Source organism: Stomoxys calcitrans, chromosome 2 (genome assembly GCF_963082655.1).
Source record: "Stomoxys calcitrans chromosome 2, idStoCalc2.1, whole genome shotgun sequence".
In the NCBI taxonomy this organism is placed as follows: domain Eukaryota; kingdom Metazoa; phylum Arthropoda; class Insecta; order Diptera; family Muscidae; genus Stomoxys; species Stomoxys calcitrans.
The window spans coordinates 69,795,806-69,819,613 of NC_081553.1; the positions used below are offsets into that span (position 1 = coordinate 69,795,806).

General features: G+C 39.8%; 2 protein-coding genes across 4 annotated transcripts in view; one reads left to right on the top strand and one right to left on the bottom strand.

Annotated features, from left to right (window-relative positions):
- The window catches only part of LOC106080744 (leucine-rich repeat serine/threonine-protein kinase 1), a 34,516-nt gene extending 28,493 nt beyond the window's left edge, over window positions 1-6,023 (top strand). For 2 of the 3 annotated variants that reach the window (XM_059361849.1, XM_059361847.1), the window contains exons 15-16: window positions 1,602-2,034; window positions 2,102-2,572. In XM_059361849.1, coding sequence (XP_059217832.1) covers window positions 1,602-2,034; window positions 2,102-2,338 — 670 coding nt within the window. In that variant the 3' untranslated portion in view covers window positions 2,339-2,572. Of the gene's footprint in view, window positions 1-1,601; window positions 2,035-2,101; window positions 2,573-5,932 lie in introns of those variants that run through there. The other variant, XM_059361848.1, reaches the window with a different exon arrangement.
- The window catches only part of LOC106080746 (uncharacterized), a 38,014-nt gene continuing 20,113 nt past the window's right edge, over window positions 5,908-23,808 (bottom strand). The window contains 13 exon segments of the mRNA XM_059361493.1: window positions 5,908-6,164; window positions 6,257-6,406; window positions 9,593-9,705; window positions 9,763-9,988; window positions 10,052-10,253; window positions 10,383-10,659; window positions 13,455-13,539; window positions 13,608-13,811; window positions 13,980-14,210; window positions 14,273-14,698; window positions 17,407-17,817; window positions 17,888-18,048; window positions 23,027-23,173. Of these exon segments, the coding sequence (XP_059217476.1) occupies window positions 6,003-6,164; window positions 6,257-6,406; window positions 9,593-9,705; window positions 9,763-9,988; window positions 10,052-10,253; window positions 10,383-10,659; window positions 13,455-13,539; window positions 13,608-13,811; window positions 13,980-14,210; window positions 14,273-14,698; window positions 17,407-17,817; window positions 17,888-18,048; window positions 23,027-23,173 (2,795 nt within the window). The 3' untranslated portion in view covers window positions 5,908-6,002.

The following is a 23,808-nucleotide window of genomic DNA, read 5'->3' on the forward strand; positions in this document are numbered from 1 at the left end:
ACACCTGCAGCTTGCACACTTGTCACGGATACAACGTGCTACGTGAGGATCGCTTAAGGAATGGAGGTGGGGGATTGGCCTTCGTTGTTGTTGTTATTGTAGCCACATTTTTATGTGGTGAGCAAGCTCGTTCCGGTCCAAAGGACCGATCGCCGCGGGTACAGGTTGGCCATTGGTTATTTTAAGGCGCCAATAACTCGCTTTGTCATATCGAGCATCATAGGCACTCAGTATTTGTGCAAGAGCCGGTGCCGCCCAGCCTCTCATTAATACTCTCCGCTCGATACCGATGATTGTTCGCGACTGCCGTTGCAGCTTTTCCGTATTGAGCATTCCACTATCCGTAGCCTGTGGAAGCGCCCGGTAGCTCGCAGCTTAGCTTCTCGTGACAGCAATGATCACCACACAGATCGGACCTCAATGTTCCAGCCTGTGTGGTGCTCACAGCTATCCCATGCCGGGTTCAACAGTCAATTTATTGTGCATTCCGAGAGTGACAGAGCAGGGAGGAGAGCTATTTGTCGTATCCGTGGTCTCTGAGTCGATGGACAGCCATCACAATTTACCGTGGACGAAATTACGAATGCCAACCGTGGTGCCAAATCGTCCAAGGCGTTGGGCCCGACGGAATCTTTGCACTGATGCTGAAGAATCTGGATCTACCTGAAGTTGACAACCACAACCTGTCTTTGAACACTCTTATAGTTCCCAATGTCTGGAAAATGGGCTGAGTGATTCCGCTACTGAAGCCTGGAAAGGACCCGAGTTTGGGGCAGTCGTACAGACTGATCTCCCTTCTCTCACCAGTAGCCAAGACGCTTGAGGCACTACACCTCCCGATCCTAGTAGGAGAATTTCCATTCGCCGAGCAGATTGACCTTCCTTCTCTCACCATTAGTCAAGACGATTGAGGCACTGCACTTTCCGAGTCTCACGGAAGAATTTCCATTTGCGAGCAGCAACATGGGTTTCGAAGACTGCATAGTATAACATCTGCTTTGCATGCCATCACCCTACACATTTGCCGTGGCTTCAATCAACTCAGGCCATGTGATAGGACGGTGCTCGTAGCACTGGACCAATCGAAGGCATTACACCATGACAAACCACCGATCATCAAGTGTCCCAAGATACTTGGCGTCACACATTCTCCCCTCATGCCACAGCAATTTGCGATAAGGTCAAAAGTAGAAACAAGGTCTTCAAGTTACGTGCCGGCAGCACTTGGGGTGCAGACAAAGAAACCTTGTTGACGAAATTGACATCGCCCAGCAAGCCAGAGTAGTTCAGGCTCAATAACGATCTGGCAGATGCAGCCTCCTTAATTCCTACAGAGCAGGGATAGATGCTGACATGCAAGATGTATGTCCCGATTGTGGCCAGGGACCACACGACACGCGTCACCTGTTTAAATGATCAGCCAGACCCACTCGACTCAGACCCAGATCCCTCTGGACACACTCCATATTAGTCGCAGAGTTCCTGGATCTGGACACTCAACAGAATCAAGCAGACGAAAGATAGAACACAACCAACTGCTGCAACAACAACCATCCTACCATTTAGTAAAAAATGTTATTTCTTTCTCATTTTCTTTCCAGCGTTTACGAACTGTGGTGCGGTGAAATGGCTGGCAAGCTGAATGTTTTCCCCTTAAGTAAAACCGGTGTATGCGGTCATCAGGCTCTCTGTCACAGTGACGAACCAAATGCCATTGAGGATTTGCGTGTGGCAAGAATGTGCAGTAATGCGAGTTATGTCTTTACTTGCCTCTATCCCGGTTTTATGGTCTATCAATGGCATGCTGAGCATAAATCCATAGAAAATAAATTGGATTGCTCCAAATTATTGCCATGCTCTGAGTCACTCAAGAGCATAGCAATCGATGAACACCTAAGCCTTATAAAATGTCAAATATCGGCTTTATGTGCTCATGGTCAGGAGTTGTACATAGGCACCACATGGGGCTGTTTAATTATAGCTGAAGTGAATACGCTGAGACCCATTGCTGTATTTCGTCCATATGAAAATGAAGTAAGTGAAGGGAAAGGGGAGGGCTATAGATTTGTTTTTGAATTTTTTTGTTTGTCTTTTTTTTCAGATCAAAACAATTATAGCCGTACCAAATCAAAATGTACCCCTTATTGCCACTATTGGCAGACGTTATCGTTCCTTGATATCACGTTACATGGATTCCCTAGAGAGCACATCGCTGAAAAATGTTGTCACTCCCACACATTTTGATCATTTTAAAAATCAATACAAAAACCTCAATCAACAGCAGGATGTTGACAATCACATACATGTGCTGTTATGGAAAGCTAAAGATTGGACGTAATGCGATTTTTCTGGTTCTTAACGTTAATCGAATAACTTTTGGTTTGTTTTTAAGAGTATTTATTTCGACTTAAGTATTGTGAATGAAAATTTTGACAAAATTTAGATTACGTTTTATTAGAGTCCCATATTGGCATGAACGTCCAATAAGCCTTTTTGTGGTGGTCTTGGACTTGTGGCGGCTCCCAAAAATGTTGACAAAATTTTCTCTAGAAATAAAATTTTGTGAAAAGTATGCGATAACGAATCTGGCATACAAATTCATGTCGGAGGATAGGGGTTCACCTCACCTCAACAGAACCGCCCAAAATGGGCATATTAGCCAATCACGGATATATGGCGCTTGGTTTGTTTGTTCCGTATAGACTGAAACGCCAGAACCAATTTTCTCGAAATTTTCGCATATTGTGTAGTTTGGTCTGGAAGGAAACATAGGCTATATAATTTTTTTGGTATCGGAAGGGGGGCGCACCTTCCCCCTTATCCCAAAATCAAAAGTGAACCGATCGGGACAATATAGGTATCAAATGAAAGGTATTGGAGAGTAGAATACGAATATGGTATTAAAATTTGAGCCTACGTACCCATCGGGCAGGTCCAACCCCAAAACTCTCCCACACAGACAAATTGGACGTTCATTTGCGTATGGGGCTCAAATGAAAGGTATTCGGGAGTAGATTTCGAATCTGGCATACAAAATCAGATCAAAACGTAGGGGGGTCATGCCATCCCTCAAAAACGCCATTAGACCCATTATGACTATATGATACTTGGCTGAACCGATTTTCTTCAAATTTTCATACATTGTTTACGTTTGTCTGGAAGGAAACATAGGCTATATAATTTTTAGATATCGCCACCCATATCCGAAAGAGGTGCGATGGGCACAATAAGGGTATCAAATGAAAGGCGGGGCCCCCACAACCCCAAAACTCCTCTAAAAAGATATATTCGAAGTTCATGTCAATATGGGACTCAAATGAAAAGTAGACTACAAATATGGGATAAAACATTGGGTCCAAGTAATGGGAGGTCGTCCACCCCTAAATACCCCCAAATTCGCATATTAGCCGAACATGGCTATATGGGACTCAAATGATAGGTATTAGGGAGTAGATTACGAATATGACGGTGGTGCTTGTCCTCCTAAAGATACGTCAAATGGGTTATTTGATCCATTATGACAATATGGGACTCAAATGAAAGGTATTTGACAAAATTCTCTATAGAAATAAAATTTTGACAAAATGTGGACAAATTTTCAAAAAAAGGTAACTTCCGCTTCATTTTTTTGAAAGCAGTTCTAACAACAAATTGAAAGGAAAATTTCAAAATATTTTCTATAGAAATGAAATTTTGGCATAATTTTCTATAGAAAGGAAATTTTGACAAATTTTCTAAAGAAAAAATTTTGGCAAAATTTGGTCAAAATGTTCTTTAACTTTTTTTTGATATTTTTTTTTTTTTATAAATTCTTGTAAAACTTTCTACAAAAGAAAAATTTTGCAAAAATGTTCAATATGTGGCTCAAAAGGTATTTGAGATTAGAAAACGAATTTGATAACCAATTTTGGGGCAAGTGTTTGGTAGACGCCTCATCACATAAACTTCCCCCTTAAACCAATGACAATATGGGGTTTAAATAAATGATATTTGAGAGAAGAACACGATGATATATAATTTTGATAAATTTTCCTTAAAAAAAAAATTGTTGAAAATTTTTCTATAGAAATAAAATAATGATGAAATTTGCTATAAAAAAATTCCGAATATTCCATTGAAATAAAATTTTGGAAAAAAAGTTTTCTGTAGAAAAAAATTGTGCCAAAATTTTCTATAGAAATTAAACGTCAAAGTTTTATAATTTAAATTTTTGAAAAAATTTTCTGTAGGAGTACAAGAAATGAAAAATTGTTCTACAGATGTTATTTTTATACCCTCCACCATAAGATGGGGGGTATACTAATTTCGTCATTCTGTTTGTAACTACTTGAAATATTCGTCTGAGACCCCATAAAGTATATATATTCTTGATCGTCGCGACATTTTATATCGATCTAGCCATGTCCGTCCGTCTGTCCGTCTGTCTGTCGAAAGCACGCTAACTTCCGAAGGAGTAAAGCTAGCCGCTTGAAATTTTGCACAAATACTTCTTATTAGTGTAGGTCGGTATTGGTATTGTAAATGGACCATATCGGTCCACGTTTTGATAAAGCTGCCATATAAACCGATCTTGGGTCTTGACTTCTTGAGCCTCTAGAGTGCGAAATTCTTATCCGATTGGGATGAAATTTTGTACGACGTGTTTTGTTATGATATCCAACAACTGTGCCAAGTATGGTTCAAATCGGTTCATAAATTGATATAGCTGTCATATAAACCGATCTTGGGTCTTGACTTCTTGAGCCTCTAGAGTGTGCAATTCTTATCCGATTGGAATGAAATTTTGCACGACGTGTTTTCTTATGATATCCAATAATTGTGCCAAGTATGGTTTGAATCGGTCAATAACCTGATATAGCTGTCACATAAACCGATCTTGGGTCTTGACTTCTTGAGCCTCTAGAGTGCGCAATTCTTATCAAATTGGGCTGAAATTTTGCAAGACGTATTTTATTCTTACTTTCAACAACTGTGTCAAATAAGGTTCAAATCGGTTCATAACCTGATATAGCTGCCATATAAACCGATCTGACTTCTTCAGCCTCTAGAGGTCTCAATTATTAACCGATTTGCCTGAAATTTTGTACAACGGATTCTCTCATGACCATCAACATACGAGTTTATTATGGTCTGAATCGGTCTATAGCCCGATACAGCTCCCATATAAATCGATCTCTCTATTTTACTTCTTGAGCCCCCAAAGGGCGCAATTCTTATTCGCATTGGATGACATTTTACAGAGGTCTCCAACATGTAATTTAATTGTGGTCCAAACCGGACCATATCTTGATATCGCTCTAATAGGAGAGCAAATCTTTTCTTATATCCTGTTTTGCCTAAGAAGAGATGCCGGGAAAAGAACTCGACAAATGCGATCCATGGTGGAGGGTGTATAAGATTCGGCCCGGCTGAATTTAGCACGCTTTTTTTAAACTGTAATAATGAAGAATTTTCACCAAATTTCAGGTTTGGAAATTTTCATTACAAAATTTTGATTAACTAAATTATTTATTTCTGGTGGTTATGAAAACTATATAAAATTTTATGATATTTTAAAAATTTTCCTTCTTAGCTTTAAGTTCGAAGCTTCGTAAAATATGAATAACAAATTAAAAAAAAAACCTGTGGAGAAAAACAAAGAAAAAATGTAAAAAAATATTTTATAATATTTTAATATTTATTTTTAAATATTTATTCATAAAAAGGTCTAATTTTAATTATGCTAATTACTTTTAGATATATATTTAAATATTTTACTGTATTCTTTATTTTTGAAAATATTAATGTGTATTATCATAATGATTTTATTTTTTAAGCCAGTATTATTTTTAATTATTTTTGAGAATATTTCATATTTTTAAGATTTTATTTAATTTATTTCAAAAACATTGCTAAAGAACTAACAAATTGTTAACATTCCAATTTATTCCAGAGACAAGATTTTAAATAAATAACAAAAAGATTTTTGGCTTATTGTATTAGAAAAAAAAACACGCACAACTTTAATTTTTTTCCATATCATTGTCACCTTCCATAGACTCAATGGTACATGAGGAATTACGACTTGGTGAATAAACCGAATTTGCTGATTTCAAATCTCGATTGTATGTGGTAAATTCCAAAACAAATTTCAATTCTTCTTTGAAGGCAACTTTGAGGCCCACCTGTAGGTAAATTTAAAAATTTGAATTTTTTTAACATTATTTTTTTTAATTTATTTTTATTTTTTAATTCTTTTTTTTTTTTTGTTATTTACCTTATGACTTTTTGCTTTGCGATACACAAATCCCATCCAACTAATAATGCCATGAATCATTGCCATTACACTGCCCACTATTAAAACAATGTAGATACCACCAAGATTCTCCAGTTTCAAGGGTTGAGCATCAGCCTGTTCCTTTTTGGTCTGTATGAAAATGAAATCGATGCAAAGTGGCGAGGATTAATATGTTCGGAACATCAAGAGATCACAAAAAGGTATTTATAACGTTTTTAGGAAAATTAAATTATTTGTGTATGTATGTTTCTATTATATAAAAATGATGAAAGTCTTGCGCATTATTTGTTTGCTACTTTGTTTATTCTCAAAAACGGCTGAACCAATTTTAATGAAATTTGAACAGATGGTAGAGTTGGCTCCTAGCCCCAAACGCCAAAACGCCCCACCTCAAAACCCACCCAAATGGACATTTTTAACGGTTGGGACAAGTAGATTATAAATTTGTCATAAAAATTGGACTGCTTTGATAGTTTGGGCGCCGGTTTCAAAATAAAGGGTGATTTTTTTGAGGTTAGGATTTTCATGCATTAGTATTTGACAGATCACGTGGGATTTCAGACATGGTGTCAAAGAGAAAGATGCTCAGTATGCTTTGACATTTCATCATGAATAGACTTACTAACGAGCAACGCTTGCAAATCATTGAATTTTATTACCAAAATCAGTGTTCGGTTCGAAATGTGTTCATTCACCGTAACGTTGCGTCCAACAGCATCTTTGAAAAAATACGGTCCAATGATTCCACCAGCGTACAAACCACACCAAACAGTGCATTTTTCGGGATGCATGGGCAGTTCTTGAACGGCTTCTGGTTGCTCTTCACTCCAAATGCGGCAATTTTGCTTATTTACGTAGCCATTCAACCAGAAATGAGCCTCATCGCTGAACGGTGAATGAACACATTTCGAACCGAACACTGATTTTGGTAATAAAATTCAATGATTTGCAAGCGTTGCTCGTTAGTAAGTCTATTCATGATGAAATGTCAAAGCATACTGAGCATCTTTTTCTTTGACACCATGTCTGAAATCCCACGTGATCTGTCAAATACTAATGCATGAAAATCCTAACCTCAAAAAAATCACCCTTTACTTAAAGAAAGTCTTTTCAAAATCTATAAATATAAAGGCTAGGTTAGGTTAGGTTGAAAAGAGGGTGCAGATATTAATCCGCCCCATGCCACCATGGACATACACCTAAGCCAGTAATCGGCTTGTTGTGCGCTCCAGAAACTATAAAGTAACATCTAAAATGAAAATTTTAAGTTAAGAATTCCGTGCTACTTACAAAATCCTTAATTGTTTTTAATACCACGCCCCTAAGTTGGTTCATGTCTGGTATTGTGTCTCCACCTAAGTGCCGGTATCTGTTAGACGCGAAAGCCGGGCAATGACAAAGGAAATGCTCCAACGTCTCATCATCTTCCCCGCATGCCCTACACATGCTATCACTTGACGCACCGATTTTACATAAGTGAGCTCGTAGTCCTATGTGTCCCGTTATGATACCAATAGCAATACTGACCTCATTTTTGCTTCCTTTCAGTAATAGCCTCGTCTTCTCACGATCTGGATTTTCGCCGTCCTACCGACTGTTTCCACAGTGTTTCATTCGCGTTCGTCGCCCACTACCTTAACTCGGACTGCGTCGACCCGAAAGGCTTCGGGTTAACCAAGTTCATTGAAGGCAGTCCTCTTGCCTTTACTGCCAAATCGTCTGCTCTTTCATTTCCCGTTACTCCGTTATGGACCGTCTTACACTGCAAGACTGCTCGTGACCTTACCGTCCTGGTTGTTATTGCCCTTATAGCAATTTTACTGACGGTAAAGATGTTGCCTCTGTTCCTTAGTGGAATGTTCATGGGTAAAATTTGCAAAGATGTTCACACTCGACATCCTCGCGATAGCACCACACCACTTAACCATTCCGTGATCGCCCGGATCTCCGTATTATGGTCTGGACCGTATTATGGTCTGGCAGTCTAAACAAATCTTAGTCCCTGGGTTCTCAATGTAAATCCCCAGGCCCACTCTGTCCTCTAGCTTTGATCCATCCGTTTAACATGATCTTTCGGATGGCAATACTAGGGTTCCCTCAATCCAAGACTGTGCCGATGGCAGCAGTGCCTCGCACTCGACTTCAAGAAGATTCTACAACCTTAAAAACAATATCAGCTGAATGATATACATGGAAGCTTTATCTAAACCTGACTCGAATCTTATGTAATTTTGCACATATATTGGAACGTCAAAAAAAGAACTTCGTAATAGGTCAAATCGGATGAAAGATATATATGGGAGTTATATCAAAAAAAAAAAAACACTTTGTGCAAAATTTTGTAAGGATCTGACCAAAATTGTGGTTTGCTAAGCTTCGAAGGAGCAAAGCTAGCCGCTTGAAAATTTGCACAAATGCTTCTTATTAGTGGAGGTCGGTTGGGATTGTAAATGGGCCATATCGGTCCATGTTTTGACATAGCTCCCATATAATCCGATCTTGGATCTTGACGTCCTAGAGCCAACAGAGGGCGCAATTCTTATCCGATTTGGTTGAAATTTTGCATGACGTATTTTGTTATGATTTCCAACAACTGTGCCATGTATGGTCTATATCGATATAATCTGATATAGCTGCCATATAAATTGATCTGGGGTCTTGACATCTTGAGCCTCTAGAGGGCGCAACTCCTATCCAAATTGGCTGAAATTCGGCATGACGTGTTTCGTTATGAATTCCAACAACTGTGCTAAGTATGGTACAATTCGGTCCACAACCTGATATCACTGCCATATAAACCCATCTGGAGTCTTGACTTTTTGAGCGTCTAGAGGTCGCAATTGCTATCCGATTTGGCAAATATTCTGCATGACGTGTTTCGTTATGACTTCCAACAACTGTGCTTAGTATGGTTCAAATCGGTCGATAACCCGATGTAGCTTCCATATACACCGATCTTGAAACTTGATTTCTTGAGCCTCTAGAGGGCGCAATTCCTATCCGATTTGGCAGATATTCGGTTTTCGTTATGATTTGCAACAACGGTGCTAAGTACGGTTCAATTTAGTCCATAACCTGATATCACTGCCATATAAACCGATCTGGGGTCTTGACTTCTTGAGCCTCTGGAGGTCGCAATTCCTATCCGATTTGGCTGAAATTTCACACAATGACTACTACTTTGGTCTCCAACATTCTCCCATTGATTTTCCTTGTGGGGGCATTTGCAATAGGGCCCCATTCCAATATAATGAGGTGTTGAAGCTTGTAGCATACCTCCCTTTGCCATGATGGAGGTTTTAAATCATAACTTACCGAACATAAATTTGCTCCCATTTCATTCCACCATTTTCTCTTCAACTTTTCCAATTCACCTTGTTCCTGTAGCTCCAATAAAGCATGGTTAAAATTATCACGATATGCCCAATCTGATTTGAGATTAATAGATTTTTAATACAAAACGCATTAAGTGGCACGTTACTTACTCTTTCTCATTGCTATGCCGTAGCCCTTCTCATCCAAAGTCGAACCTACTTTGGCCAGATTACACTCTCGCATGGTGTTGTATTCAATTGAGGTCGATTCCATAAGAAAAGCATAACGATTATTTGTCTTTACATATTCCACACCCTCTTGATTGGTTTCAAACAGTAGCTCTGGATGTTTCAGCATGAATTCATTCATTGCCTGGTAGGTTGGATCTCCGGAAGTCTATAAAAAATTTATAAAGAAAAACATACTTAGAAATTTTATTTTCTTTTATTTTCTAATTACCGAAAAGAAATTCCTTGTCGAACCCGTTCTTTTAGCACCATAGACAACACCTTCCTTGTTGGCAGCCAAATCTTTAACGTTTTCAATCAAAACCTTTGGAGTCTCTACAGTCAAGAAGGCAGCCAAGTTGGCAGTGTATGACGATACCATAATAAGAGTGAAGAACCACCAAATAGAGGCCACAGTTCTGACGGATAAAGCCCTGAAACAAAAAAATTATAGTGAAGCTCCTACAAAGGCTGTGTTTAATTAATAATTAATAATGATTTGTACTAAATTGTTCTAAAGTGAAAACAGCAAAAGATTCAAAGTTGGGATAGGGGCAACATACTTGGGTGCAATATCGGATCCCTGTTGCAGCAAGGCACCTGTGGTAAACCATATGGAATTACTTAAAGTGAATTGATTTTCCAATTCCGTAGGTTCCTCTATGCATGGACATGGATTGTCCCATTCGGTAGGTGCTAAACGTCCCAGTATGAAAAATGACAATGATACGCCTATGAAGGATAAACCCAAAGCTTGCCATACGTCGTTATTGAAAGGATCCATAAACGAGAATATCGAAGAGGTATCCTTTTGAGGTTTGGTAAAAAGAATCGAAATACCTAAAGAACAGAAAACAATATAATCTGTTAACAATCAATCGTATAGGTATTAAAACGAAAATAAAAATAGGCGATAATAGATTCTTTTTATACCCACCACCGAAGCATGGGGGTATATTCGTTTTGTCATTCCGTTTGCAACACATCGAAATATCCATTTCCGACCCTATAAAGTACATATATTCTTGATCAGCGTAAAAATCTAAGACGATATAGCCATGTCCGTCCGTCTGTCTGTTGAAATCACGCTACAGTCTTTAAAAATAGTGATTGAGCTGAAACTTTGCACAGATTCTTTTTTTGTCCATAAGCAGGTTAAGTTCGAAGATGGGCTTTATAGGACTATATCTTGATATAGCCCCCATTTAGATCGATCCGCCGAATTAGGGTCTTAGGCCCATAAAAGTCGGATTTATAATCCGATATTGCTGAAATTTAAGACAGTGAGTTGTTTAAGGCCATTCGTTCTTCAATTTGACACTGATCGGTCCAGATTTGAAAATAGCTGTCATTTAGACCGATCCGCCGATTTGGGGTATTAGTCCCACATTGGCCACATTTATTATCCAATTTTGCTGAAATTTGGGACAGTGAGTTGTGTTAGACCACATGACATCTATCCGTCCAGATTTGGATATAGCTGCTATATAGACCGATCTCTGGATTTAAGGTTTTGGGGCCATAAAAGGCGCATTTATTGTCCGAGTTCGCCGAAATTTGGGACAGTGAGTTGTGTTAGGCCCTTCGACATCCTTCTTCAATTTGGCCCAGATCGGTCCAGATTTGGATATAGCTGCCATATAGACCGATCTCTCGATTTAGGGGTTTGAGCCCATAACAGGCGCATTTATTGTCCGATGTCGCCTTAATTTGGGACAGTGAGATGCGTTGGGCCCTTCGACATTCTTCTGTCTCAGATCGGTAAAGATTCGGATATAGCTGCCATATAGACCGATCTCTCGATTTAGAGTTTTGAGCCCATAACAGGCGCCTTTATTGTCCTATGTCGCCGAAATTTGGGACAGTGGGTTGTGTTAGGACCTTCGACATCCTTCTTTAATTTGGCTCAGATCGGTCCAGATATGGATATAGCTGCCATATAGACCGATCTCTCGATTTAATGTTTTGGGGCCATAAAAGGCGCATTTATTGTCCGAGTTCGCCGAAATTTGGGACAGTGAGTTAAGTTAAGCCCCTTGACATACTTCTGCAATATGGCACAGATCGGTCCAGATTTTTATGTAGCTGCCATATAGACCGATATCTCTATTTAATGTCTTGGCCCCATAAAAGGCGCATTTTTTGTCCGATGTCGCCGAAATTTGGGACAGTGAGTTGTGTTGGGCCTTCCGACATTCTTCTGCAATATGGCACAGATCGGATCAGATTTGGATATAGCTGCCATATAGACTGATCTCTCGCTTTAAGGCTTTGGGCACATGAAACTCGCATTTTTTGTCCGATGTCGCCGACATTTGGGACAGTGAGTTGTGTTAGGCCCTTCGACATTCTTCTGGAACTTGGCCCAAATCGGTCCAGATTTGGATATAGCTGCCATATAGACCGATATCTCGATTTAAAGTTTTGACCCCATAAAAGGCGCATTAATAATCCGATTTCACTGAAATTTGACACAGTGACTTATGTTAGGCTTTTCGACATCTGTGTCGTATATGGTTCAGATCGGTTTATTTTTAGATATAGCTACTAAAAAGATCAATATTTTGTTATACACAGTTTAACAATGACTTGTACTTATTAGCATTTGGTCCAAAACGGAACATATTTTGATATAGCAGCCCCATAGCTGGTATGCATTTTTCACCGGATTTTGACGAAAGGTCACTTTTTACTTGTTAGTCTTGTTAGGTGGTATAAGTGGTGGAGAGCTACTGGGCGCGTCCATTGGTTGCCGATAGTGGAAAGCTTAGTTCTAATACTAATAATAGCTGCTGCGGACAATGAGCGACTTCAAGAGGTGGGTCTCTGTGAGGGGTCAGGGGACTTACTTAAATACTGAGTGCCAATGATACTCGAAATGACATGGCGAGTTATTGGCTCATTTAAATAATCAAGCATCAGCCAGCATCAGCGTCGTCTGTTCCAAGGCTAGGGGCGGCTGTAGGCGAGCGTCAGATCTTGGAACAAACGGCTCGCGACACCCAGGGATACATGTACGAGCCCATAAAACCCATGCGGGGCGCAGGGCTAGTAACCAGCAAATCTGAGAAACAAAAGAATAGAAAAATCGGACCCCCTTACGTTGAAGACCCAAGCAAACGAAAAAAGGACCATGATTTACGGATCTGCACCTGGAATGTCCGGTGGAAGGTGGAGTATACGCACTGGCGGATGTATTGGAGAAGTACAAGGCAGATTTTACCGCCTTACAGGAAGTGGAATGGACCAGGAATGGCGTCATTACAACCCCAAACGGTGACGAACTATACTATAGCTGCCATAACTCGAGGCATGAATTTGGGTGTGGACTTGTGGTAAGTCGGAGGCTGATACACCTTGTCTTCAGCTTTACTCCGGTGCATGAGAGGCCTAAACACACTGCTATATTTAAATATAGTCTGATCTATACCACATTAAGGTCGGATATCGGGAGGCAAAAACGACACACTGTTTCAAATTTCAGCGAAATCGGGTAATAAATAAAACTTTTATGGGCTTCAGACCCCTTATCGGCAGATTGGTCTATACGGCAGCTGTATCTATTAAAGCCAATTACTATTAAAGTTGATTACGTAAAAGATTTAAGATGTGCATAAACAAAGGTTTCAACTTACCTAAATTCATAAATGGTGTGGTAAAATCTATGGCCTCTTGCCTTTCAGAGGTAATAGTGAGATCGGAAATGGCCAAGTCAGCCCTCTGAAAGTTAAAGATTTTCATTATAGTAATGCCAACCAAGTTAGTGTTTTGCGTGATTGAAAACCTACCCCTTCCATAATTTCCTTTAGCATGCCGGTAGATTGATTGGTCTCCTTATTATACGAGCCATAATCGTTGCCACTTGGTATGAAGGTGTAGTTAAAACCTAATTTCAAAGCCAAAAATTTTATTAAATCAACTGCATATCCTTCGTATTGGTTATTGCCTATTAATTTTTTATGTGATTCCACAATGCTGGCGTAGGGTTTATTCTAGAAAGATAGTGGGGCGCGAAAAGTAGAAAATGGTTTAAGTTTTTTAGGTTTTCTTATAGTAAAGAGTTCAATTTCAAAGTTTGAATGAATTTTTTAGCCATTTTTTATCTTTTATAGATTTCTACTGCAATTTTCTTAATTTTTCTTATTATAACGAACATTTACCGGAACTGATAGAAGAATCAGAAAAGTTTTATTTGCCAAGGAGTTGTCATTCGTATCATATATGGCGGTGGTAGGTGCCAGTCGTTGACTTGTATAGTTCTTCTCCTCATCCCAGGTGCCAACTTTGACCACACCAGAAGGTTGCAGTTCGACCACATCAAAAGAAAAGCCTTTTCTAACATTACCATCGAAATAAAGACCGCCGGTTAGAGTGTTCTTATCCATTTTGATCTAAGCAACAAAAAGATAACCAATAATTTGAATTGTGTTGAGGTATTTTGAAGTCTCTTTACCGATCTCATGAAATTCTTAAACGTGGAACCATCAGTGGCCACACTATCACTGTGTTCCGAACATTTCACAGGTTCCGGATTGAGCGGTATATATTGTGAAGTTTCAGCAAACAACTGAATGGCATCATAGGTAAGAGCCATTTCCATTGTAACAGGGCATGAACCTTTAATCATCAACGGTTTTCGTTAAACAAATGATTCTTCCAGGGCATTTTAGTTTTTCTTACCATTTTGAAATCCCTCACTTATGGTGGGATACTCAAATTTGGTCATAATCTGTTGCACCACAGGATGTTCGGGTGAGAACATTCTCAGGCTGGTTATATTGGATTCGCTGTATTTGAATTCATCCAAGTCGAATGAATGAAAATCCAAATTTCCAATGATATATTTAAAATCTTCATTGATAATGCCAACTTGTTGGGCCTATAAAGAAAGGAAGCAGAAATAAGAAAGGAAAAAATAAAAGTAAAACAAAAACAGGTAAAAAAACATTGGGTTCGGAGGAGGCAAGAATTATTTACCCTGCATCATAGGGGATGGGATTGGGCGTCTACTCCAAAGCATTTTATATGAGTATATCATTGAGACTACCGGAGGAGTCTACGGATTTCAGGCAAATGTCTATGTCATAATCATAGCTGCATCGAAATCCTTTGAACTGAATTATTTTTTATACCACCACCATAGGATGGGGGTGGTGCAAACTTAGTCATTTCGTTTGTAACACCTCGAAATATTTCTCTACAACCTCATAAAGTACATATATTCTTGATCGTCTCGGCATTCTGAGTCGATCTAGTCATGTCCATCTGTCTGTCAGATAAATCTTATTGATGAAGGTCGTTGGGGATGGCAGATGAGTCATATCGGCTCAGATTTGGATATAGCCCCCATATAAGCCGATCCGATTTGACATATTTAGCCCCTAGAAGCCGCAATTGGTATCCGATTGGGCTGAAATTTTGCATGTAGTGTTCTGTTATAACGTCGAATACTTAACTACTAAATTTCCCATGAACATTCCATTAAGGAACAGGACATACTCCTCTCATATCCGATTAAAGTTTAAGCTTAATGATAAGGGGCCTCCTTTTATATGCCGAATCCGAACGGCGTGCCGCTTAGCGACACCACTTGGTAGAGAAGATACCTCATAAATGTTGCCAGGATTAGTAAGGGATAAAACTAACTCTAAAAATTTTTTTCATGTTCACGCCGGGATTTGAACCCTGGCGTTCGGCGTCATAGGCGGACATGCTAACCTCTGCGCCACGGTGGCCTCCACAACGTCCAATAACCGTGCCAATTACGGTTGAAATTGGTTTATAACCTGTTATAGCTTCCATATAACCCGATCTCCCGATTTGACATCTTGAGCCCCTGGAAGCCGCAATTTTTGTCCTAAAATTTTGCATGTAGTGTTCTTTACGACTTCCAACAACTGTGCCAAGTTGAAATCGGTATAAAATCTGATATAGCTCCCACATAAACCGATTTCATGTCTTGATCCCTTGGAAGCCACAATTTTTGTCTGATTTTACAAAAACTTTCTACGTGGTGTTCTGCTACGACTTCCAACAACTGTGCCAAGTACGTTCCAAATCGGTCTTTAACCTGATGCAGCTCCCATATAAACCGATCTCTCGATTATCCTTGTTCGGTTCCTAGAAGCTTTCATTTGTTTCATTTGTTTTGAACTGAATTATCGTATTTTGACGCATACTACGGCAAAGCAATTGTAAATTTTGTCACCAACTCAAATCATGCATCAAAAGGAAATTTGAACCACACATGCCTTGGCAAATCCCAAACTACGAAACCAAAATTTCAACAAATAAAAATTAAAAGTCGAATATCCCCGAAACCAGCTGATATATTGTATACCTCAAGCGGAATTTTATGTATGAATTTCTAAGCATTATCCAGCAAAAGGAAAATGAAAATCGGACCACTAATAAAGATTTGGCAGCCCGAACAATTATTCGAAATGCCGAGCTGACCAACTTTAGAGCTCTGCCAAGCGGCTCCCGACCACACAGCCAACGCAGACGTTGTATTTTGATACGTGTAACTATGCTATCGTCGTCATACAGCTCGTGGTTCATATGATGAATATATTCCTTATTAACGCGAACCGGTCCATATACTTTACGAAGTATCTTTCTCTCAAACACTCCACGCACTGCCTCGTCTGCTTTCACAAATACTTACGCCTCTGAGCCATATAACAGCACGTACAGTATCAGTGCCTTGTATCGTGTAATCTTCGTTTGTCGAAAGGTGACCTTGTTTCTAAACTGCCTACTTTCGGTTTCGGCGGTGCCGAGGTAGATAAAGTTGCAGACTATTTCAAAGTTTTAGTTCCCACCTTTCTCCATTTTCTTTATCTCCTCGGTTGTGGAAGGCTTTTTGGGAGTTGAAACCATCCATTTCGTCTTATCTCCATTTACTGCCAGACGCATTTTCACGGACTCTCTTTCGATTCTTTCAAAGGCTGCAGTTTCTACTTCCGGTGATCACCTATGATATCATCCTGCAGTGTCTTATTAATTTTGCAGGGATACCAAACTGAAATTTGGCTTGAAATACCTTTGAACGTATAGGGTTATCGAAAGCGACTTTGTAGTCAAGAAAGATAGTCTCAAGTCTTTTCCAGGATTTGGCGCAGTGTGAATATCTGGTTTAGGGTGGATTTACCAGGTCTAAAGACGGATTCATAGGGCTCAATTATCTCATTGACTTTATGTTTTAATCTTTCACACAGTACGCTCGAGAGTATCTTATATGCGATAAGGAGGAGACTTATTCCTCTGTAGTTGGCACATTTCGTCTTGTCTCCTTTCTTGTGTACAATTTTTTTTTTCGATTTTATACCACTGTGCACTGTGAGGATTCTTACAGATGATGCTGTAGTCATCGCAGCAGTTAGAGTATTAACTTTGTTTCTTGGATCTTGCATGGGTGCCGTTATTTCTCATATTAAACATACCGTTGCAGTTCAATTCCATTCATTGAATATTATCCGTGGTAAATTCTAATTAAAAAATCGTTTGGCCGTATATCTCTACTTTCATCTAAATTTCCCTTTTCGTCTGAAAGAAAATATCCTTCCTCATATTCGACATACGCACCTGTTTCAAAAATTCCGGCATTGTCTCTGTTGAACCGACCACAACAATCTGCTTATCTGGTGACTTACGTACTCTTCTCAAGACATCCTTGTAATTGCCATCAAAACCGATATCGTATCTCAACACTGTAATCATGGGAGCATCAGCTGCCGAATATTGGGCCATGATGGTATTTAGAATATTCAAATACTCTGAAGATTCATATAGGAAAATGAAGCGGGACCAATCAAAGGCAAGCACCAAAGATTGTATGGCTTTGCCTATGTCCTCAGAACTGGGGTATAAATTGAAGGCTTCCGTGGCATCACCCATGAACGAATAGAAATAGGGTATATCTTTGGCATCACAAATCGACATTAAATGAAAGGCAGTGTGTCTTGATGAAGGGCCTACAAGGGCACCAATGCCATTCTATAAGGATTTGAATAAAACATTTTTTTGAAATTGAATTCAAAGAAGAAAAATTTATTGCTAAACTTACCTCCATCATGCCACACAAGGTGTTGTAGCCCATAAATGAATTTCCAAATGGAATTTCATCTGTAGCCAGCTCCAATTGAGTACCATATTTGGCATTAGCATTTTCAATAGCGGTCTCCACAACTAAGCCCATTTTTTCAGATTCTCGATCGGTCAATAAACCTGTTTTTGTGGAAAAAAGAAAAAATTACGCTTAACATGAATAGTTCTCTCCTATTGGTTATTGACACATAAACAGCAGCCAAACGTTGTTGTGCTGATTGCAAATGTAGTAGTAGAGACACTGATGATGCAGAAGACCAAAGGATATTCAAATGAGTCGGGAATAAGGTAAAACAATGAAAATCCCTAAAACTGTTATGTCAATATTTGATTTTCATTGAAAAAGTTAATTTTTATATGTTTTTTTATATTAATTTGAAGTTTTAGTTTTTATTTTTTGGTTTTTTAATGCTGTTGTTGTTTTAGCAGCTTTATGTGTTCTATCTTTCGTCTGCTTGATTTTGTTGAGTGTACAGATCCAGGAACTCTGCGAGGGTCCAGAGGGATCTGGGTCTGAGTCGAGTGGGTCTGACTGGGCAGTTAAATAGGTGACGTGTGTCGTGTTGTCCCAGGTCACAATCGGGACATACATCTTGCACGTCTGCACCAATCCTTGCTCTGTAGTAATTGAGGCGGCTGCATCTGTCGGATCGTAATTGAGCCAGGCCTACTCTGGTATGCCGGGGGAGGTCAATTTCTTTAATAACTATAAGAGTGTTCAAAGTTAGGTTGGGGACAGTAGTGAGGTACTCAACTCCAGTTAAATCCAGATCCGTCAACATCAATGTAGAGATTTCGTCGGGGCCCAAAGTCTTGGATGATTTGGCGCCACGGATGACATTCGTAACTTCTTGCCCCGTCACTCTCGGGATGCACTATAAATTGACGGTTGAACAACCTGGGGCATCTCTTCGGATCAGTCACGGTTACGTCGCCAAAAGTGACAGAGGTCCTGTCATCCCATCTACCGGAGTTCGAGAGTGAATTAACAGTGGACCACAGCTTACCTAAACCGGTACCTAAATAACATTGCTCCAAGTGTTCCAGCCACAAATTCCGCTTATGTTCGTTAACTACCCTGTTTATTTCCAGATTCAGCTAGCTGATTCTGGGACTAGTGGGGTCTGTACAATGAATATCATCACGCTCGTCTGCGAGTACCACTGCCTGCGCCGGGATATTGGGCCGCATTTGGGGTATTCGACCGGCTGGTATAAAGTGAGCTTTAATTACACCTCGGACTTTCTTCTCTGCAATTAGCACATCCGAGGTGGGTATGAGTTCACTGAAGCGCCGATTGGTGTACTCTCTGAAGCACCAGCCCAAAACGATAAACGCCCCGCGCTCAGAGGTTATGAAGTTGGGTGGTCGGTCGAACTATCGGACCATCTCCCTGGTCTGATTTAAAAAAAAATGATGGCTTGGCAGGATACGTCACTCTGGAGATCAGAGGATGCAAAGGAAATGTCTGGCGAGCTGCTACACCTCCTCGTAATTCTAGTGGGGGCATCCTCATTCAGGGTGCAAATCGTGGAGCCTTCAATCTGCTCTGCTAAAGTTATGCCTCGCAGGTCGATACCTAGGGGAGAATGCCATGAAATGTGATGCACATTAAAGTCCCCTAGAACCAGACGATTATGGCCAGATAGTAGCCCACTTATGTCGGGCTTGACGGTCTGGGCGTAAATTGGGACACAACTATCAACCGGCGGTATATACACGTTGTATAGCTCTATCTCGGCAGTACCGGACCTGACTGCTATCCCCATGCACTCAATGTAGGGGTCACTAGCTCCAGGCGCATGCGAGATGGGTCTATACTGCACGGAATGGTGTATCATAAAGGCCAATCCCCCACCTCCACTCCTTGAGCGATCCCTACGTAGCATTGTATTCGTGACAACTGGGCAGGCTTCAGGTGTTGGTCAGTTTTGTCTCCTGAGTCGGACGAAAATATTGGCTGCAACGATTCAGGAGACAAAACTGACCAACTCCTGAAGCCTGCCCACAATTACATCGATCTTGCCACGGAGACCGTTTCAGTTTCAGTTTCAGGCCTGGCAATATTGGGGCTGGGCTGCTACTGTTGCGTATATTGCCGCACTGGAGAGGAAGGGGGGTCACATCACGACGACAACGCTTGTGACCCACTGGTGTCTATGTTTGCACAGCACCTTGCAACATATTCAGTGTGACTATACTCCCGTAGTGATGTAGGGTCATAGCAAGATCGGGAATGCACCGATACCAACCGATTATGGAGGCGGTTCCGCCAAACCGAACTGAACCAGGTTCCGGGGTTCTCTTCTTTATTTCACGGACCAGAAGCTTGCGGAAAAAGCACTCCGGGATGTGCCTCTCCCATGACGAAATATTGATTTTCTAATATTTTTTTATTATTTACTAAAGCCTCCACCATAGGATGGGGGGTATACTAATTTCGTCACTCCGTTTGTAACACTTCGAAATATGGGTCTAAGACCTCAGAAAGTGCAATATTCTTGATCGTCATGACATTTTAAATCGATCTAGCCGTGTCCGTTCGTCTGTCTGTCTGTCCATCCGTCCGTCTATCGAAAGCACGCTAACTTTCGAAGGAGTAAAGCTAGACACTTAAAATTTTGCACAAATACAGCTTATTAGTGTATATCGGTTGGGATTGTAAATTGGCCACATCGGTCCATGTTTTGATATAGCTGCCATATAAACCGATCTTTTGTCTTGACTTCGTGAACATCTAGAGGGCGCAATTCTTATCCGATTAGAATGAAATTTTGCACCACGTGTTTTGTTATGATATCCAACAACTGTACCAAGTATGGTTCAAATCGGTCCATAACCTGATATAGCTCCCATATAAACCGATCTTGGGTCTTGACTTCTTGAGCCTCTAGAGTGCACAATTCTTATCCGATTGGAATGAAATTTTGCACGACGTGTTTTTTTACGATATGCAATAACTGTGCCAAATATGGTTCGAATCGGTCCATAACCTGATATAGCTGTCATTTAAACCGATCTTGGGTCTTGACTTCTTGAGCCTCTAGAGGGCCCAATTCTTATCCGATTTAAATGATTTTTTGCACGAAGTATTTCGTTATGATATCCAACAACTGCGCCAGGTATGGTTCGAATCGGTATAGAACCTGATATAGCTGTCATATAAACCGATCTTGGGTCTTGACTTCTTGAGCCTCTAGAGTGCACAATTCTTATCCGATTGGAATGGAATTTTGCACGACGTGTTTTTTTATGATATCCAACAACTGTGCCAAGTATGGTTCAAATCGGTCCATAACCTGATATAGCTCCCATATAAACCGATCTTGGGTCTTGACTTCTTGAGCCTCTAGAGGGCCCAATTCTTATCCGATTTGAATGAATTTTTGCACGAAGTATTTCATTATGATATCCAGCAACTGCGCCAAGTATGGTTCGAATCGGTATAGAACCTGATATAGCTGTCATATAAACCGATCTTGGGTCTTGACTTCTTGAGCCTCTAGAGTGCACAATTCTTATCCGATTGGAATGGAATTTTGCACGACGTGTTTTTTTATGATATCCAACAACTGTGCCAAGTATGGTTCAAATCGGTCCATAACCTGATATAGCTCCCATATAAACCGATCTTGGGTCTTGACTTCTTGAGCCTCTAGAGTGCACAATTCTTATCCGATTGGAATGGAATTTTGCACGACGTGTTTTTTTATGATATCCAACAACTGTGCCAAGTATGGTTCGAATCGGTCCATAACCTGATATTGCTATCATATAAACCGATCTTGGGTCTTGATTTCTTGAGCCTCTAGAGGGCCCAATTCTTATCCGATTTGAATGAATTTTTGCACGAAGTATTTCATTATGATATCCAGCAACTGCGCCAAGTATGGTTCGAATCGGTATAGAACCTGATATAGCTGTCATATAAACCGATCTTGGGTCTTGACTTCTTGATTTGAATGAATTTTTGCACGAAGTATTTTGTTATAATATCCAACAACTGTGCCAAGTATGATTCAAATCGGTTCATAACCTGATGTAGCTGTCATATAAACAGATCTGGGGACTTGACTTCTTGAGCTTCTAGAGGGCGCAATTCCTATCCGATTTGGATGAAATTTTGCATGACGTATTCCATTCTTACTTTCAACAACTGTTTCAAATAAGGTTTAAATCGGTTCATAACCTGATATAGCTGCCATATAAACCGATCTGGAATCTTGACTTCTAGAGCCTCTAGAGGTCGCAATTATTATCCGATTTGCCTGAAATTTTGTACGACGGATCCTCTCATGACCATCAACATACGTGTTTATTATGGTCTGCATCGGTCTATAGCTCGATACAGCTCCCAAATAAATCGATCTTTCTATTTTACTTCTTGAGCCCCCAAAGGGCGCAATTCTTATACGAATTGACTGACATTTTACACAGGTCTCCAACATATAATTTAATTGTGTTCCAAAACCGGATCATATCTTGATATCGCTCTAATAGCAGAGCAAATCTTTTCTTATATCGTTTTTTGCCTAAGAAGAGATGCCGGGGAAAGAACTCGGCAAATGCGCTCCATGGTGGGGGGTATATAAGATTCTGCCGGGCAGAACTTAGCACGCTTTTACTTTTTTATAACTTAATTTTTATTTATATCTTAAAATTTTAACGCTTTTTTTCTTCAAGTCTTTTTTTTTGCTTTTATTCCTTAATTGTCAAGTTTTCATTCCTTAACAAAAAAACCCATTTCTCACACGATTTCGCTGGCGTTTTTCTTTCCCCAATTCAAAACACATGAATGAAATTGTTTGTTTACAATTTGCGAAATAAATAAAACATAGTCATCGTTGTGTTTCCCCAACAGCGTCTACAAAATCTACTCAAACAAATCCATCAACGTTTGGTGATAAAAAGGAATACCAAAATATACACTCACAGCGAAACAAGGCATCAAACAAAACAGTTTTTTTCAAAAATAGAAACATCAACAAATCGAGAAGATCCGCCGATAGACACCATGATCTTTGTATTGAACCAGAAAATTATTTTCTTCATTCAAACATGCATTCCCATAAACACAACCTTTCACACACCCACTCACCTATAGTGATTCTATTTTGTGGTTCCTCTGGTTGTTCGTTATCGCCAACATTTTCATAACGTTGATCGTATCCGTACTGCGCTAATGAGATTTTGGAACATATCAGCACAAGTGCCCCAATTATCCAGAATACAAAGCTTGATGACATTGTTTTTTAGCGTTTTTTTTCGATTTTTCGGTTTTTTTGGTGTGTTTTTCTCACTTGCTTTTAAATATTATAGGGAAAACATATTTCTATATGTTTTTCTTTAAATAACCAACGCGTACAGATTTCCGCTTTGATGTTTTCGGGTGCGATGCTAAAGAGACACTAATGATATGCAGAGAAAAACTATCCAGCTGCTTGTTGGAGATTCTATGAATTTTCTTGAAGAGTTCATTAGTTTGGGAGAGAAAGTTCTTGATTGGAATGAGAAAAGCTTTGTGCATGAAATTTATTGGAAAATTGGAAAATAGCGGAAAACAATGGTGAAAATTCAGATTGTTGAAGAATGCAAATGTGAATAAGGATGTTTAAGTTCGATTTGTGTTGGCTGGATTTTTTTCTACGCTTCTTCTTCTCTCTTATCCTAACCGTCTTCATCGTTTTATGAAGTGTTTAACTGTTTTAGAGTTTATTGTTTTCACTCTCTTTCTATTTTTTTTTCCGATCTAAGCTGTACCCAATCAATAGACTCCAAATGTCGTTTATCCATAATTGACATGTGGGATCCTTAGATATTTGCCTTGGCGATCCCACGAGGCTACATTAAGACAGAGAGACCTGTGGCCCGTTTTTTTTT